The 16,235-nt window shown below is 32.1% G+C and overlaps 3 protein-coding genes across 6 annotated transcripts in view; 2 read left to right on the forward strand and 1 right to left on the reverse strand.

The window, feature by feature from the left end:
* Positions 1 to 16,235, forward strand: part of LOC147643180 (uncharacterized) — a 335,120-nt gene that overhangs the window by 1,129 nt on the left and 317,756 nt on the right. The window lies entirely within an intron of this gene.
* Cluap1 (clusterin associated protein 1) lies at positions 332 to 2,570 on the reverse strand. The gene is made up of 4 exons (XM_086835234.1): positions 2,393 to 2,570; positions 1,061 to 2,323; positions 676 to 990; positions 332 to 619 (listed from the first exon to the last, which is right to left on the reverse strand). Exons 1-4 carry the CDS (start codon positions 2,412 to 2,414, stop codon positions 510 to 512), a joined length of 1,710 nt encoding a protein of 569 aa, XP_086691360.1. The 5' UTR covers positions 2,415 to 2,570; the 3' UTR covers positions 332 to 509.
* Positions 5,074 to 6,012, forward strand: LOC110180370 (uncharacterized). Its single transcript, XM_020948038.2, has one exon. The coding sequence runs from the start codon at positions 5,246 to 5,248 to the stop codon at positions 5,879 to 5,881; it is 636 nt and encodes a 211-aa protein (XP_020803697.2). The 5' UTR covers positions 5,074 to 5,245; the 3' UTR covers positions 5,882 to 6,012.

Raw genomic sequence — 16,235 nt, forward strand, 5'->3', positions numbered from 1 at the left:
ATTTTTTAGGGGTTCATTGTTATTACAAATATTGCTAACATTTTAAATTTTTAAAAATTTTACGCAAAGTTTGCAAATTTATTACCCAATAAAAACTATAATAAAACTGCTTTCCGAATTGAAATTAATCCTTTTTTTTGGCTGAATTATGAGTTTTTTAAACTCTAATTTGTTGTGAAAATTTTCATATAAAAATATTCATAAATTTCTATTAAAATATGCAAATATTTAAAGCTTAATTACAAACTATAAACAAACTGCAAAAGTATATAAACTTCGGTTTCCTAAAGTTAGTTTCCTTTTTTGTTTTAATTAATTTGAAAACTTGAGGTATTTGTTAGTTGCTTTATTTAACAAACAGCTGACCTTTATATAAAAGTAGTACAGTTTTAGTAATTAATTAGCTGCTCAACACAACCTCAACTGCTCTCAAAGGTAGTGTAATCTATAAAATCCATAGAAAATGATTAGTTAGGTTTTGAGAAATCCTTTTTGGGGAATTCCCCCTCTTAGAAATCCTCATCACTGTGATGCTCCGCCTTATTGGCCGTTTTTGGACGCAAAGGCAGTTCGCCGGTTAATTTTGAAATGCTAATGTCATCAATCGAATTGAGATCAACTGGGAAAGGGTTATAAATAATAATAATATATTTTATATTATTAAAAGCAACTTACAATCATCATCGCCGGCTGCCAGAACCATGTTGCTCATGCCACTGATGCCACTAATGCCACTGATGCCGCTCATGCCACTCATGCCCATGATTTCGCCCACATCCAGTTCACTGTCAGAGCTGCCAAAGCTGCTGTCATCGTCCCGGGAGTTGAGCATGCTGCTGCCAGGACCATTGCGTCCATTACGGCCATTACCTCCAGCCTCTTGGCTAGCTCCTCCACCTGCTCCAGGACCTGCTCCTGCTCCGGCTCCCCTTCGAGAGGTCCTGGCTGCCCGAGCATCTTCTCGACCTTCAGCTCCAGCAGCTGCTCTGCCTAGATTTCGATTGAGAAAATATGAAAATGATCCTTAAGGCGATTTTTAAGAGAGATTTCCTTAACCCACCTCCTGTTGCACCCTTTCTACTCCTACCCGTTGTGGGTCTTATCCTTGAGGTGGCCGTTCCAGGACGCTTTCCCTGTCCACTCATACCATTCTGTTGAAGCAACAGCAACTTATCCTCATCTCTTATATCGGGTATTTCCGAATCCAAACCAAAGACACTGCGTCCATTGACAACCATATCAAGGCGACCCGAACCGGAGCCATCATCCCGTCCATTGTCGCCGATGCCACCACCACCACCACCACCGACCTCATCCTCATCATCCAGATCATCATCATCATCACCATCATCATCCCCATTGCCATCCTCATCGTCATCGTCCTCGATGAGTCCTTCGGGTATAAATGGCATTGAACTCTCCGCTGGCTTTTGCAACACCGGTGATGCAATGGGCGTGGCACGTTTAGTTCTTATTTCCAATTGAGATCTCAATGCATCGCGGACATGAAGGCGAAGGAAATATCGCTGAAATAATTGCTGCAATTCCTTCTCACAATCCTCAAACTCGGCCATATGAGCCGGACGAATGCGATGCAGTGCCTCCAATCGTTGACGTGTACGTTCCAACTCGGCTCTCCTTCGCTGTAGCTTGGAACCCAAAGCATTCAGTTCCACCTTGGCTGCCTCCAGCTGAGCTCGACTCGACTGCAAACGCACCTGACTGGCCTGAATGGCATTCTTGAGGGTTCGTTCCACGCTGAGCAACTCCAGCGGTCGCTGGGCCTGGGCCAAACGTTGCTCCTTGTGCTGCAGCTCCTTGGTGAGCAGATCATGGAGTGTGGCACCGCGTTGTGTGAGATCTGTGGCCAATTCACGGGCACGACGCAGTTCCTCCATTTTGTCACCAATATCGACGGGATTGAGGCTACGATATTGATCTCGCTGCTGTTGCTCTTGCTCCTCCTGATCCGCAGGATGTCCCCCTGAGTCCTCCACTTGACCAGTCCCTGGTGCCGTCAGCAGGCGGGTTATCTTTTGCAATTCCGCTGCCGTCACAGCAGCGGCAGCATAAAGCTTTCGAGGATTCAAACGAATGGCCGCTTTGGTCACAAAAAACTCGGTAGCCGAACGGACGAGGAGGATGCGTTGCTCCTCGGTGTCCACGCCACCGGGCAGTGTCGAACCGGGCTCCATGAGACCCGAGAGCCATTGGAGCAGCTCGGCCACGATGTGGAAACTGGCCAAACTTCCGTGCGGATTGGCCAGAGCTTGGAGGGGGAAAACCCGTGGAAAGCCCAGCAATTTGAGCTGCTCACCGAGATCTGCAGGGGGGAGGTTTTGATATATTACCTTTAGGGGGATTTTTGATTTTTGTATCCACTCTCACTCACCTCGCACATCCTTGAAGGACATTCCTGGAACTGGTCGTAGCTGCTCAGCTGCTCGCCTGCAATTGCATTTTCGCCGCCGTCATTTGTTGTGGTCTCTTGGCTTGGTCTTTGTTTGCGCCAACCGAGTCCAAATTGAAGGTTGCCCCGGCAACGGATAGTACACTGAGACAAAAAGGTAGCCAAGGGGATTTATTATTGAATTTTGGGAAATTTCTAAAAGATCGGAAACTAATTTGAAATATTATAAAATAAGAAAACACTATACTATCTATAAAAATTACTATAAAACAAATTTATGTGCTCCCAAATTAAAAATCATTTTAAAATTTTAATTTTTTATAAAAATTAAATAAATAATAATAAATAAATAAATAATAATAAAATAATAAAGTATAAATAAATATATTATATATATATATTAAAGCATTAAACTAATTAAAAATTTATTTAGCATTTCTAAAGTTTTCCAAAACATAAATATTAAACCTTAATTTGTGATAGAAAATAAAAAATCAATCAACAAATTGAAGCTCTTAAATATTTGTTAAAGTATTATGTATATTATATACTATATTCATAGAATTATTATTTAAAAAACTAATTAATTTTTGGTTTGATTAATTTTTTGCTAAAATTAAATACATTAACTTTTAAATACAACAATAAAATATAAAACACTATACTAAATTATCTATATATAATATATATAAAATATATCAAATATATCAAATATATCAAATATATCAAATATATCAAATATATCAAATATATCAAATATATCAAATATATCAAATATATCAAATATATCAAATATATCAAATATATCAAATATATCAAATATATCAAATATATCAAATATATCAAATATATCAAATGTATCAAATATATCAAATATATCAAATAAACCTTCAGAAGCTCCGTTCTATATTTCTTTTTATTTATATATTTCTTTTTATTTATTTCAAATTGAAAGAAACAACGATTTTGAATTTAAAATATATATATATATATATAAAAGAAATAATTAATCAACAAAATTAAATATTCTCAAACTTGAATATATTTTTCCAAAATATCTATATACATCTTTCTCTCAGTGTTCCCCTGCCAATTGTGACTAATTTCCCTTCGATTGCTTTGGTCAGCCAACACACACCGAATTCACCTAGACAACCGTTGCGGGGCTCGATTTTTCCACCACTTTTCCTCCTACTCCTCCCATTTCAGGAAAATTCGGGAAAAGGGCAGGCTGTTTGAATTTTTTATGTACTTTTTTTTATGAACAGGGGTCTCAGGATACTCGCGAGATTTCCCTTTGGAAATTGACCTAACCTGTTGCCTGCTTTGGTCATGTAATTAAAACTAGCCAAGTTTCCGTTGATTTTTCCTCAACTTTTCCTTCTTGACTGCTTTTGACAAGGCCTAGATTTTTATTTAATTTCCGCTGATAGATTTTCCTGTGTGTCTGACACATTTTAATCTGCGAAAATCAATTAATCTACGCTTCCGGCGATTAATATTCAGAATAAACCAGCTTTGACGAAGCAGAAATATGTGTTTATAATTTTTTTTTATCAAATTTGAATATTTGAACTCTCTTTAAAAATATGTATAAAATTCTACAAAAGTGTTGCCTTAACATTTCTTATTTAAGAATATATATATATATTATATTTCGTATATATTTTTTAAAATTAATTTCCGGTTTCCAAGATTAATTTCCAGAGTAAACCAGCTTTGACAAAGCTCAAATGATCAAAATTAATATTATTAACTATTGGGTTATTATAATTTTAGTCAGAAGCTTAAAACTAAGTGAAGGTGTCATTTCCGACCCTATAAACTATATATATTCTTGATCAGCATCAACAGGCGAATCTTTCTAGGTATCTCTGACAGAAAATTAAATTTTCGACATTTTTTCCAAATTTTTAAGAGGTTACATCGTTTAAATTGTCAAAAAAATTTGATAAAAAATTGAATTTTTTAATATTTTAAATTGAGTATGCAGTTTTGTTGCGCCTATAAAAACTAGCACGAAACTTTTTGCCAAATTGAAATTATAGCTTTTTTGGCTAAGTTATGAGTTTTTAAAATGTTGATTCAAAATGTTATTTAAATTTTAAATTTGTTGAAAAAATGAACATTATATAAATATATTTTGTAGAATATATAAATTTATTTATTTAATTAAGGAATGCATATATTTTAAGTTTAACAATGATCGATTTTCGATTCCTAGTTGCAAGTTTATAAAACCTTCGTCTTCCCAAAGTTACTTTCCTTTTTAGTTCTCAATTTAAATTTGAATATCTAAACTCTTACAGGAGCTCTTTACATATAATTTAGTTTACAAAACCTAAGGGGAAGTCTTGGCACTATATTTTATATTTCATATTTTATACAATATTTTTAATTATATATATTATAATTAATCTACGCTTCTGGCAATGAATTTGCAGAGTGAACAAAGGCCTTAAAAATTATTTTTAAGTGAAATTAAAATTTTATTACAAGCAGAAAATTCAACAGAAATACAGAAAACATTTTAAAGTTATTTTAGTATTTATTTATTAAACAAAGTAACCTTAGGATTAGCATACTTTCAAATTAATATTAAATTACCGATCACTGACTTCGATAAAAGTTATTTTAACTTTTACAAAATCCTATAATCCTATATTTTTAAGTAGGCCTGGGCCTTGCCTTGTGTCAACCTCTACGAAAACCCCTTTGACATTAATCAATTGTAATTCAATTTTGGAACAAGAAAGTTGTCTCTCCCAAAGGAAAAAAAACTTTCAAAAATAAATTTTTTCCAAAAATAATCAAGAAAAGAATAAAGTCTTGAAAATGGCACCCAGGAAGCGCATTTCACGAGTCCCCACCCGAATTGTGGTCCCAATGGAGGAGCTACCCGAAGGTTCCACACGTTCCATTGGCATCCAAACGGATCCCGAGCAGCAACCTTTGTCTGCTCCTCAGCCGACGAAGCGCCAAAAGATTCTGGAGAAGATCAAGCAGCTGAATAAGGCCAAGAAACAGGATGGGACTTCAATGGATAAGACTTTCTCGAATATGGATACTTCATCGTCCTTGTCCTGCTCCTCCTCCACCTCCTCCTCCTCCATGGCAGTGCTCCAATCGGTGGCTCTTGTGCCCAAATCCATTGAGCCGGGTCCCAATGAGAAGGCCTGCCAGGTGAAGGACTCCGAATTGGCTCCCATTCGTCCAACACGCCCCAAATCCGATTTTGCCATCCGCATGGAGCGTCTGAAGGGCGAGATGGATCGTCGTCGTATCGAGTCCATTATGTGGGATATCAATCGTTTGGATGCCTTGGATGAGATGATTAACCGCGATCCGCCGCCACGTTGGGCAGCCGCCTGTGAAATGTGGTTGGAAGTGGATCAGCTGGAGGGACGCATTAATGCCTTTTGCAAGAGGAAGGAGCGCATCAGTGCCATCGCCCTAAAGCCCTGCAAGTAAAATGAAGAAAATGCCATCTAAACATTCTAAAAATAGTGTTATCAAAAATAATACACTTGTCATGGCAAAACAACTAGTTATATGATTTATTTTTAAGGTCTTTGCTTAGTGTCTTTATTAGTTTTTCAAATATTTTTGATTGGTCATGGAGTTCAATTATTTTTTCTATAATTTTTAAAGCCTTCAAAACTTTTTTTTTGTTTTTTTTTGAAAGCCTACTTTTGTTTCCTAGAAAGTAAAGCAAGAAAGTCAATGTTTAAGTCGGTTTAATTTTTAAAGGTATATTTTTTTTTAATTTAGATTAGGTTTCTCATATATTTAACAGTAAATATATATTGCATACAATATTAATATGTAAACATTTTTTAAAGCTCTATATCCTCATAGTTTTTGATTCGTAAGAATTTATTTAATTTACCTAGAAGGCTAACCAAGAAAGTCCAGGGTTCAAATTAGTTTACTATTCCTTAGGGTGTATAAGTTTTATTATTTTATATATTATTTTAAACATTTTTAATTAGGTTTTCTTTAATATTTTGGCTCTTATACATTTTTTAATATTTTTTAAATCCAAAAATCTTTTTATTTAAACAAAACACAAAGTCAAGGTTGAAATTAGTTTATTATTTTTTAGGGCATATTAGTTTTTTGTATGTTCTTATATATTAAATTATATATTTTTATTTAGTTGTTCTTTTACAATTTGTCTATATTTTTTAAAATCCCAAGTACTTTTATTTAGTGTTTGCCAAGAGTTTATTTAAATTTTATAGGATGTAAATCAAGGAAGTCAGAAAATTTAATTCAGTTTGTTATTTTTTGAATGGAAAAATTTATTTTTTAAATTGGTTTTTCTATTATTTCATTTATTTATTATTTGTTCAATACTTTGTAGAGCCTCAAAAGCTTTTGTAGGTACCTTTTCATAGCAGTAAATCAGGGAAGTGTGAATGTTTAATTAAGTTTATTATTTTTAAATGCTTAAATTTATTATTTAAATTAGTTTTCCTATCATTATTAAGAACTTCCAATGTTTTATTATTTATTCTATATTTTTTTAAACCCCCAAACCTTCTATTTAAAATATTTTGAAAACTTATTTAACTTTCTTAGAAGTTAAACCAAGAAAGTTGTTGAGTTTATTTGCGTTAAATATTTTTTTAATGCATCTATTAAATATTTCTATTAGAGTTTCTTATATTTTTCATGTACTGTTAAGCACTCGAGGTATATAATATTTTTTTATTTTTTCTATTTTACCATTTTTACAATTTTTCTACAAACTAAACCCATTAAGCCGAAGATTTGCGCTCTCAAAGAAGTTGCTTATTCTTAATGCATCTCTTTGGTATTTCTCTTATTATTCCACTTATTTTTCAAGCTCAGGGAATTATATTATATATTATTTTATATTATCCCAGAGCTTATTTAATTTTCCTAGAGAGTAAAATCCAGCAAAAGAGCCAAAGGATTTTCTCTCTTCTCCTTCTCAAGTGAGCATATAAATTTCCAGATAAAAGGCCTTGATTTATGGGCAAAGGCATACGATACGAAAGGATATTCTTTCTGCAAGAAGGACTCCACTGGCTTTTAATTGCAATTCAAGTGGTGTGAATCGCTTGTTACCATATGAATGCTCCTGACTCGCGGCGATGACAGGCACTCACATGGGGATCCTTGGTCCTTCGTCCAGAGCCACTTGGTGTGTGTGACTGCCTCTGGTCCCTAGGTCCTTCGTCCTTGGTCCTGAATCCTTGGTTCTGGATTCTGAGTTCTGAGTTCTGGATTCTGAGTTCTGGATTCTGGGTCCTTCAGTGCTGCCTTGGCCCATGCTTAATCAGTTGACAGGCAACGAGTTGCCACGCCCCCCATCCACACACACATCCACACACACATCCACACACACATCCACACACACATCCACACACACATCCACACACACACACACCCATTTCCATTTCCATTCACATGGCCAGGCACATCTTGCCCGGGCTTTTGGCCATATGCGTGAGTCTTTGTGCATATTTAAGCAGCTAGGTGGCAATGGCGGCGTGTCCTTTTTGGGTGGCACAAGGATGTGTTTGGATCCCAGGACCAAAACCTCAGCCATCCATGTCAGTTTGGCCTGCATTTGACGAATTTTCACGCGTCACGCATTTGCAGTGACCTCAAGGCTCAAAGGCTTCCTTTTCCCCACGCACATAACATAGGCCCTCCTCCCATCATCAGCCAGGTCGGAACCGACTGTTTATACCGCCATATAATTAGCTTTATAAATTTTAATTCATTTTGCAATTGGAAAATGGGAGATTTTTTGAGATTTTATTGTAGGTTTTAATAAGATTTTTCGAATACAAATTAGTTAAACCTCTCAAATTCTATTAAGAAGTAAACTTTGCAAAAGTTCTTTTGAATTTCACTGAGTATTGCTTTTCAATAAATGATATAAAGCAATGGAGATTTTTATTTTTATATATAAGTGAAGGAATAAATTCATTAATTAATTTATTATATATAGTAAATATATAAAAAATGTATCATAATATATATAATATATATCATAATATATATAATATATATCATAATATATATAATATATATCATAATATATATAATATATATCATAATATATATAATATATATCATAATATATATATATATTATTTTACGTTTCTCATTTCATTGGGTATTATTTTTGTATAAACGATATAAAGCCATGTTGAATTTTTTTTTCTTATTTTTAAATGAATGAAATAAATTATTAAATAATATATGGTAAATATATATCAAATATAATAATATATATAAATAATGTAATATAACATACAAATCAATAACATAAATACAATAATTTAGTTATGAAGTTTCTAATTTCATTGGGTATTATTTTTATATAAATGAAAGAGAGTAGAGTGTAGAGTTTTATTCTTGTATATAAATGAATGAATAAATTCATTAATGAATTAATAATATATGGTAAACATATAAGAAATATAATAATATGTATAAAAATATGATATAATATACTAATCAATAATAGAAATATTAAAATAATTTAGCTATCATGCTTAGCTCCATGTTTCTAACACATTCCTTTCAAGGAATTATATTTATATAAATGATAAAAAGTCATATATAAATTAATGAAAACATATAAATAATATAATATAATATACTTATCAATAATAGAAGTATAGAAAATATTAAAATAATTTAGCTATCATGATTAGCTACTTGTTTCTAATATATTCCCTTCAAGAAACTACTTAAATTTTTAAATTTCATTGAGTTTTACTTTTATATAAATGTTTTAAAGCCATGTCGAGTTTTATTCTTATAATGAATAAATACATAAGTAAATTAATTAGTAATTTATGGTAAATGGATATAAAATATATTAAAATATATAAATATTATAATAAAACATACTGATCAATAACATAAATATTCAAAAAAATTAAGTTATCATACATAGCTCCATGTTTCTATTATTTTCCCTTCTAGGAATTACTTAACCAAGCAAAAAAAAAAATAAATTTATAATAGAACTCTATACATTTTTAATAACTATTTATCATTTTTTGTATAGCTTAGAATATTTTGTTTTTATTATTTATTAACTCATTTCCATTATGTAATGAAAGATACTTAGTCTAGATCTCTGCTTTTTTTTAAATAAGCATTTAAAAAACACTTTTAAAGCTCTTTTAAGCTGCTTAATGAATTATTCTGTCATTTAAATAATAATATTATTACATTTAATTTATTAATTAAAATTTTCTATTTAATTTTTAATAAAATTCCTCATTTTTAATGGCATAAAACATGGGCTTAAAATGGGCTCAGAGAGAGAGTGAGAGAAAGTGCGTGTGTGAATGATATGCGTAGGAGGTTGCCTAAACTCGTATCCTTTCCCCATCCCCCCTCCCCCTCCTGCGTGATGTTTTGGGTGTTTATACAACGGGGACTGGTAGGGGGTTAAGGATCTGAGGGGATTCCCCATCACCATCACCATCACCATCACCCTGGCAGATGCGAAGGCATCTTAGTTGGTTCTATCAACTCCATTGGCCTCGTCATTTGGTGGCCGGCGTCGGCTTGCATGTACTTATGTCAACATGTGCATATATTTGCATTGCCCCCCCGGGGGTGTCGTCTCACTGTGTCCCCGACTGCGCTTTTCCCGCATTTTCCGCTTGTGCTGGTCAACTGGAGATTTTCCAGATGATAGCTATTTTGATGAAGGGGGTGCATTTAAAATATTTAAGTCGGTCTTCTATTTCATGTATGGGAAAAATCTTTAATTCATTTTAAACTATTATTCTTTGAAATAAATATAAAAAGGTTTTGGAAAATATAGTTTAAAATACGTATAATTAAAAAAAAATAAACTTTAGATAGGAATTAAATTATAGGATCGAAAATATATCATAACTAAGCTTAAAATATTCGCATCTTTTGAATCGATATTTATCAATATTTGTATATACAAATTTTTTCGACTAGTCAAAATTTAAAAAACTCATAACTCAGTCAAAAATGCCTTAATTTTAATTCGGAAAGCTGTTCTATGTCAGTTTTTATAAGGTTCATAAATCTGCATACTCAATATAAAATTTTAAGAAATTAAAAATTTTGCAATTTTTTTAAACTTTCATTAATACAATATTTTAAACAAAAATTTGGGGAAAAAAATGAAAATTTTTTTTTCTCCTAGACATGCCTAGATCGATTCGCCTGTTGATGCTGATCAAGAATATATATGATTTATAGGGTCGGAAATGACTCCTTCACTTAGTTTTTAGCTTCTGACTCAAGTTGAAATACCATTTTTTAATCGATATAAACTATTTTTTATTATTTATTAATTTTTTTTTTTTGACAAAATAAAATGTAAAAATCTCATCATTAATTTCAATTCGGAAAGCATTTTTATGTCAGTTTTTATAAGGTTCATAATTCTGCATACTCAATTTAAAATATTAAAAATTTCGATATTTTATCGATTTTTTTTACAATTTTAACGATGTAACCTCTTAAAAATTTTTTAAAAAATTTCAAAGATTTTTTTTTCAAAATAAATTAACAAAAATATAAATTAATACAATAGATTTAATCTGATGTATTTCCACTGATAATATGAATTTTTAAATAATTTATATCGATAAGTTTTGATATTAAGCACTACCGTTAAATCATATTTTGTCATATATTTTTTTAACTTTTATATTTATATTTATATATATATATATATGTTTTTTTTTTCATTGTTTTTTTATTCATCTATTTCCTTTTAATTTTGTGTTATATTATTTTTTATTGTGACTTGATTTATTGTGGCAACGAAAGCAACTCCGATAAGCTTTCCTAGACATCACTGTGCTGCATGAGGCGTGGCAGATGTGTGTTTCTGGGAGGTGTGGGTGTGTGTGTGTGTGTGGCCTGTGTGTGTGCTTGTTGTGCGAAAGTGGGTTTTGTGGGCTGATGACACTGGCCCACTTGCAATGCGCTAAACTTCCGCTGAGGTTCTTCCTTTCCCGTTGCCGTTGCCGTGGAGCCAATCTGCATCAGACTACAAAACAGGCATTGAGTCACGCACACCGGCACAAAGGGGTTAAACGGGGGTCTGCCCCGTCGCCGAAGGGGGTTAAGGGGTTTTGGGGCAAGGCAACAACAAAACAATGAATGAAAATGAAAACTGAAACTGAAAAGGGTTAAGGATGAACCTCGAAATCAACTCGATTTAATTTGAAAATAATAAACATTATATTTTGGATTTAAATCATTACGAATTGTGGTAAATATTAAATATTTACACACATTTAATGTTTCATATATATATATACATTTTTCGGCAAATAATATCCTTCAATTTTATTTTGTATTCTCAGTGAAATTATTCACAGTAAATTGCCATGTGTTTAGCATGATAACACATTACGAATGGCCTTGCTTATTTAATTTAATTTAATTTAATTTGAATGCCAGGACACAGCACGAATGTCCTGTCATTAGCAGGAGCTCTTGATCCTCCTTTGTGGTTTTTCCCCGAGTGGGGGAAGGGAGGGAGGGGAGGAGGTAATCCATTATTTGTGTGTGTGTGTGTGTGTGGAAATTGTTGTTTTTATTCGCATCCATGTTTGTTGTCAAATCAATGCTGCATAAATAAATATTTCGCGTTAACATTTACCAAGCCCTCGTTTTCTCTCTCTGTTATTTGCATTTTTTTTTTGTGTTTTTAGGCTCGATTTGTGTGAAAATGCCTATAAATTAGGCAATCTGAAGGACTACAATTGGTAATTAGGTCTAAATACTTGCTGGTTGATATATAAGCGGGTTTTATACAATTTTTCTAGTACCAAAATTATTGAAAATTTATCGGAAATGAATTTTTTTACTCATTATAAAATTTCCATTAAATTAAATTTAGAAATATTACACTTTTTTTCTAGAATATGTAAAGCATTTATAGCTTTTCAGGTTATTTGTTCACGATATTTTAAATTTATCGCTTAACTCTTTATATTTTTTAGATTTTACTAACTGTATTTCTTAGATTTTTTAAAGATATTTTATATATTTTTAAAATGTTGCATTTTATGCTTTATATTTGTACACATTTGAAGACTTTTATTTGTAATTTGTGTACCTTTTCATGCTATTATTATTTCCGACCCCATAAATCATAGCTAAGTTTAAAATATCCGCATTCTTTCTATGTATTTAATAATACTTTATATGACAATTTTTCCGACCATACATAGTTAAAAAATCTCATAACTAAGCCAAAAATGCATTAAATTCAATTCGGAAAGCTGTTCTGTGCTAGTTTTTATTAGGTTAATAAATTTGCATACTCAATTTAACATTTATAAAATTTTAAATTTTTATCAATTTTTTATAATTTTAACAATGTAAAATTTGATGATGAAATTATGAAAAATTTTTCAAAATTTATTTTTCTACCTGGCATGTCTAGATCGACTCTGCTGTTCATGCTGATCAAGAATATATATGATTTATAGGGTCGGAAATGATTCCTTCACTTGATTTTAGGCTTCTAACTGAAAATATAATTCCTTGCAAGGTTAGAATAATGTAGCATAAGTTAAATAATATATAAATATGTTGAGCAGTTAACTTTGAGTATGCGTTTGTAGATATCCTTAATCTAAATTGCTGTATCATTTTATGTTAATAATAAATGATGGGATCCATGTCAGAAGGGCAATTAGTATAAAAATAAATGCAAAGCTAGCACAGTTGATTCTAAACCTAAGTCTGATTCTTCCAATATCATCTATATAGTTGATAATAAATAATTGTAATTGTTACGACTTACCCCATATTCTTGGTGACTTCAATTAGGCTTCTCATCATCTTCATCGAATTAAGCTTCTTCTTCTTCCTGGTTATCCAGATGCATTCCATAGGCCACGTAATATTTCTCGGGTTGCAGGGTAATCACTGATCACTTTCACTAGATAGATGTTAACACTAGGTACCCCTAGGACAGACTGAGGCGCGCGGCCCGATAGCGCCTCTATTTATACTCCCCGAGTGAAGAGAGAGGAGCAGAGAAAGTGAGAGCGAGAGAGCAAGAGATTCCTCTAGAGATGCACAGAGGGAAAGGTATACCGGGAGCTGGACATATCGAGAGATGGACATACCCAGAGAGGGAGCGAGAGAGGAAGAGAGAGTGAGGGAGGGAGAAGGAGCTATACTTATTATTATTTAATCACAATATTATATTATTACCAGAACGGAACCTATCTTCGCCACTTCGTCAGTTATATGATATATTCGTCCGATTTTAATCAAAATTAAACCAAAATTATAAAATAATACAAAATAGCTTCACTTTAAAACAGATGAAAATCTGTTGAAAACTGGAAAAGTTATAGTATTTTTTCTTGAAACTTTCCGAGGGTTCCTATGGCAGCTATGTATATGTATATATATAGTCCACCGATTCGCCATGCTCCGAGTTATATAAGAGTAAAATTATATAGAAGAGTAACTCCAAAGTTTCATGCAAATAGTTTAAATTGGTTCCAAAACACATCTCGCACATCTGTGCATATGATTCTCAACTGGTTCTAACATCCCCGGAACGAAGTGGCTTCTGCCAGCCAAGTCTCAGACATGTGTTGTGTTACAAAAGTTGCAAGTCATTGTTTACTAGTGTTCAAAGTTAGTAAGTGATCATAAATACATACTTACTGATCATAGTTACTTACTGATCATAGTTACCTACTGATCATAGTTTCCGATTTGAAATTAATACATTTTTGAATGAGTTATGATGAATGAATGAATGAATGAATGATGAAGCAAGTTTTCGGTTTCATGAAGTTAGCTTTCATTTTCTTTATTTCTAGTTCCGAAATATGTTTTTAACCATTTAATATTTATAACTTTCAGGTTTTTTTTTATTTTTATTTAAAGTTATAGATTAAAACGAATGTCTTAGGAATTTATGTGATATTTCTTTATTGTTGAATATGATTACTTTATATTATTATTATTTTAAATATGATAGCTTTAATATATTGCCTTAATACATTTAGAAATTGACATTAAAATTAATTTGACTCTGTTTTAAATATTTATATGAACAATTTCATTGCTTCATCGTTAGTTTTCGTAGAATATATAATCAAAAACTTTGATATTTTGTATTTTGAAGATTTTGTACTTGGTACTTTTTTTAATATTATATTTTTCTTTTCTGTGTCCATATCGATTTTCTAAATCTGTTTATTCAACATCAAATATTTATAGCTTTTTCAGTTTCCGTTTTATATTTATTTTCAAGGCTTAACTACTTCAATTGTCATTGAGTTCAATGCCGATTTAGAGAGGGAAAAGGAAGTGTTTTGTCGTTTACAAAACGCTTTTGCATTGGTAATAAATAATAAAACAAAAACTAAACCCTTCAATTCCACAACTCTCTCTGTCTGCATTGAAGGCAATTTGTCATAAAGAAAAAGAACTGAAATTGAAGTAAAAAAACTGGAATAAGAAAAATAAACTATACATTTAATATTATTTGAAACTTTAAGGTTTACGTTTATATATTTCTTTACAGTAAAATTTCTTTAAATCACAAACCAATTTGAAGTGAAAACTACCTGTGAAATTACAATTCCCATTTCCACTTTTATTTTGTTACATTTGCCATTTTTGTTGTTTTTTTGTTGTTGTGTTGTTTTTCTTTTTAATTATTATTTTCCAGCTCGTGTTCAATTGTAATTTGCATTTTCAATTAGACCAGGTGTACCTCTGGTGTGGGGAGAGGAAAATGTGTGGAAATTTGATTTACAAATATTACTTTTTACTGCGGGGAAGGGAGGGAGAAGTGGAGGTTTTTAGAATTAAATCAATAAATCGAAACCACTAATGCCTTTTGAAATCCATTCTTGTTGGAATCATATTGAAAGCTTAAAAAGGAATTAAAATTTATACAAAATAAATATACAAAGTCTCTCTATATTTAAGTGTTATTAAATTATTAGCCAGCTTTCCTTTTCTCAAGGCAATCAAAATAGCATTTAACCCCCAAGAACACACCCACACAGCTTGTGGAAAATGCCAAGTCAATTACAAATGCCGCATTTTGAATGCATTAATATCCCATTTCCGACTTTAAGAATTGAAATTTAAAGCGATTTGTTTGAAATGCTGATGGCGCAAATCTGTCACAATTAATGCCGCCTCCTCTCAAAAAAGGACTCTCTTCCGCGAATCACGCTTCAGGAGGCCCAAGAAGTCGAATGGATATCCAGATGTTGGCTCATTTACACCGGAAGTTCCTTCGGGGGGTAGGTTTAGGGGAATCCCGGGATTTGTCTCTGAAGCGTGGAAAAAGTTGAAGTCAGAAGGACTAACAGTGTTGTCAGCTTTAAAGGTGTGTCAGAAAGCTAAAAAAAACAGAAGGAAATGTCCAAGAAAAGGTGTCTAAAAAAATTAAATAATAAACTTATATTAAAGTAAAGTTATAAAAATATATAAAAATATATAAATTATATATATTAAGGTTTGGAATTTATAATTTTTAGTTAAAATATTTGAGAAGCTAAATGTTGACAACACTGTTGGCCAGAAATGGTTACCATTAAAGCCATGTTAATCGATTTTCTGCTGCTTTACACCGCCGCGCCTCTCGTCCTTAAATCAGTGCTAAGGAGGCAGGCAGGACTCCATTCCATTTCCATTTTCCTTTGGAGGAAAGTGGAAAATAACAAGGATACTTACACCAAGGCTCTCCCTCTCACTCTAAAGAGGACGTCGCTGTACTTATAAAGCAATTGTTAATCGTTAAAGAAATATGTTTAAATATATATAAATATAT

The sequence above is a fragment of the Drosophila serrata genome, unplaced genomic scaffold, assembly GCF_035046125.1.
Source record: "Drosophila serrata isolate PLE 108 unplaced genomic scaffold, ASM3504612v1 contig_276, whole genome shotgun sequence".
NCBI lineage: Eukaryota > Metazoa > Arthropoda > Insecta > Diptera > Drosophilidae > Drosophila > Drosophila serrata.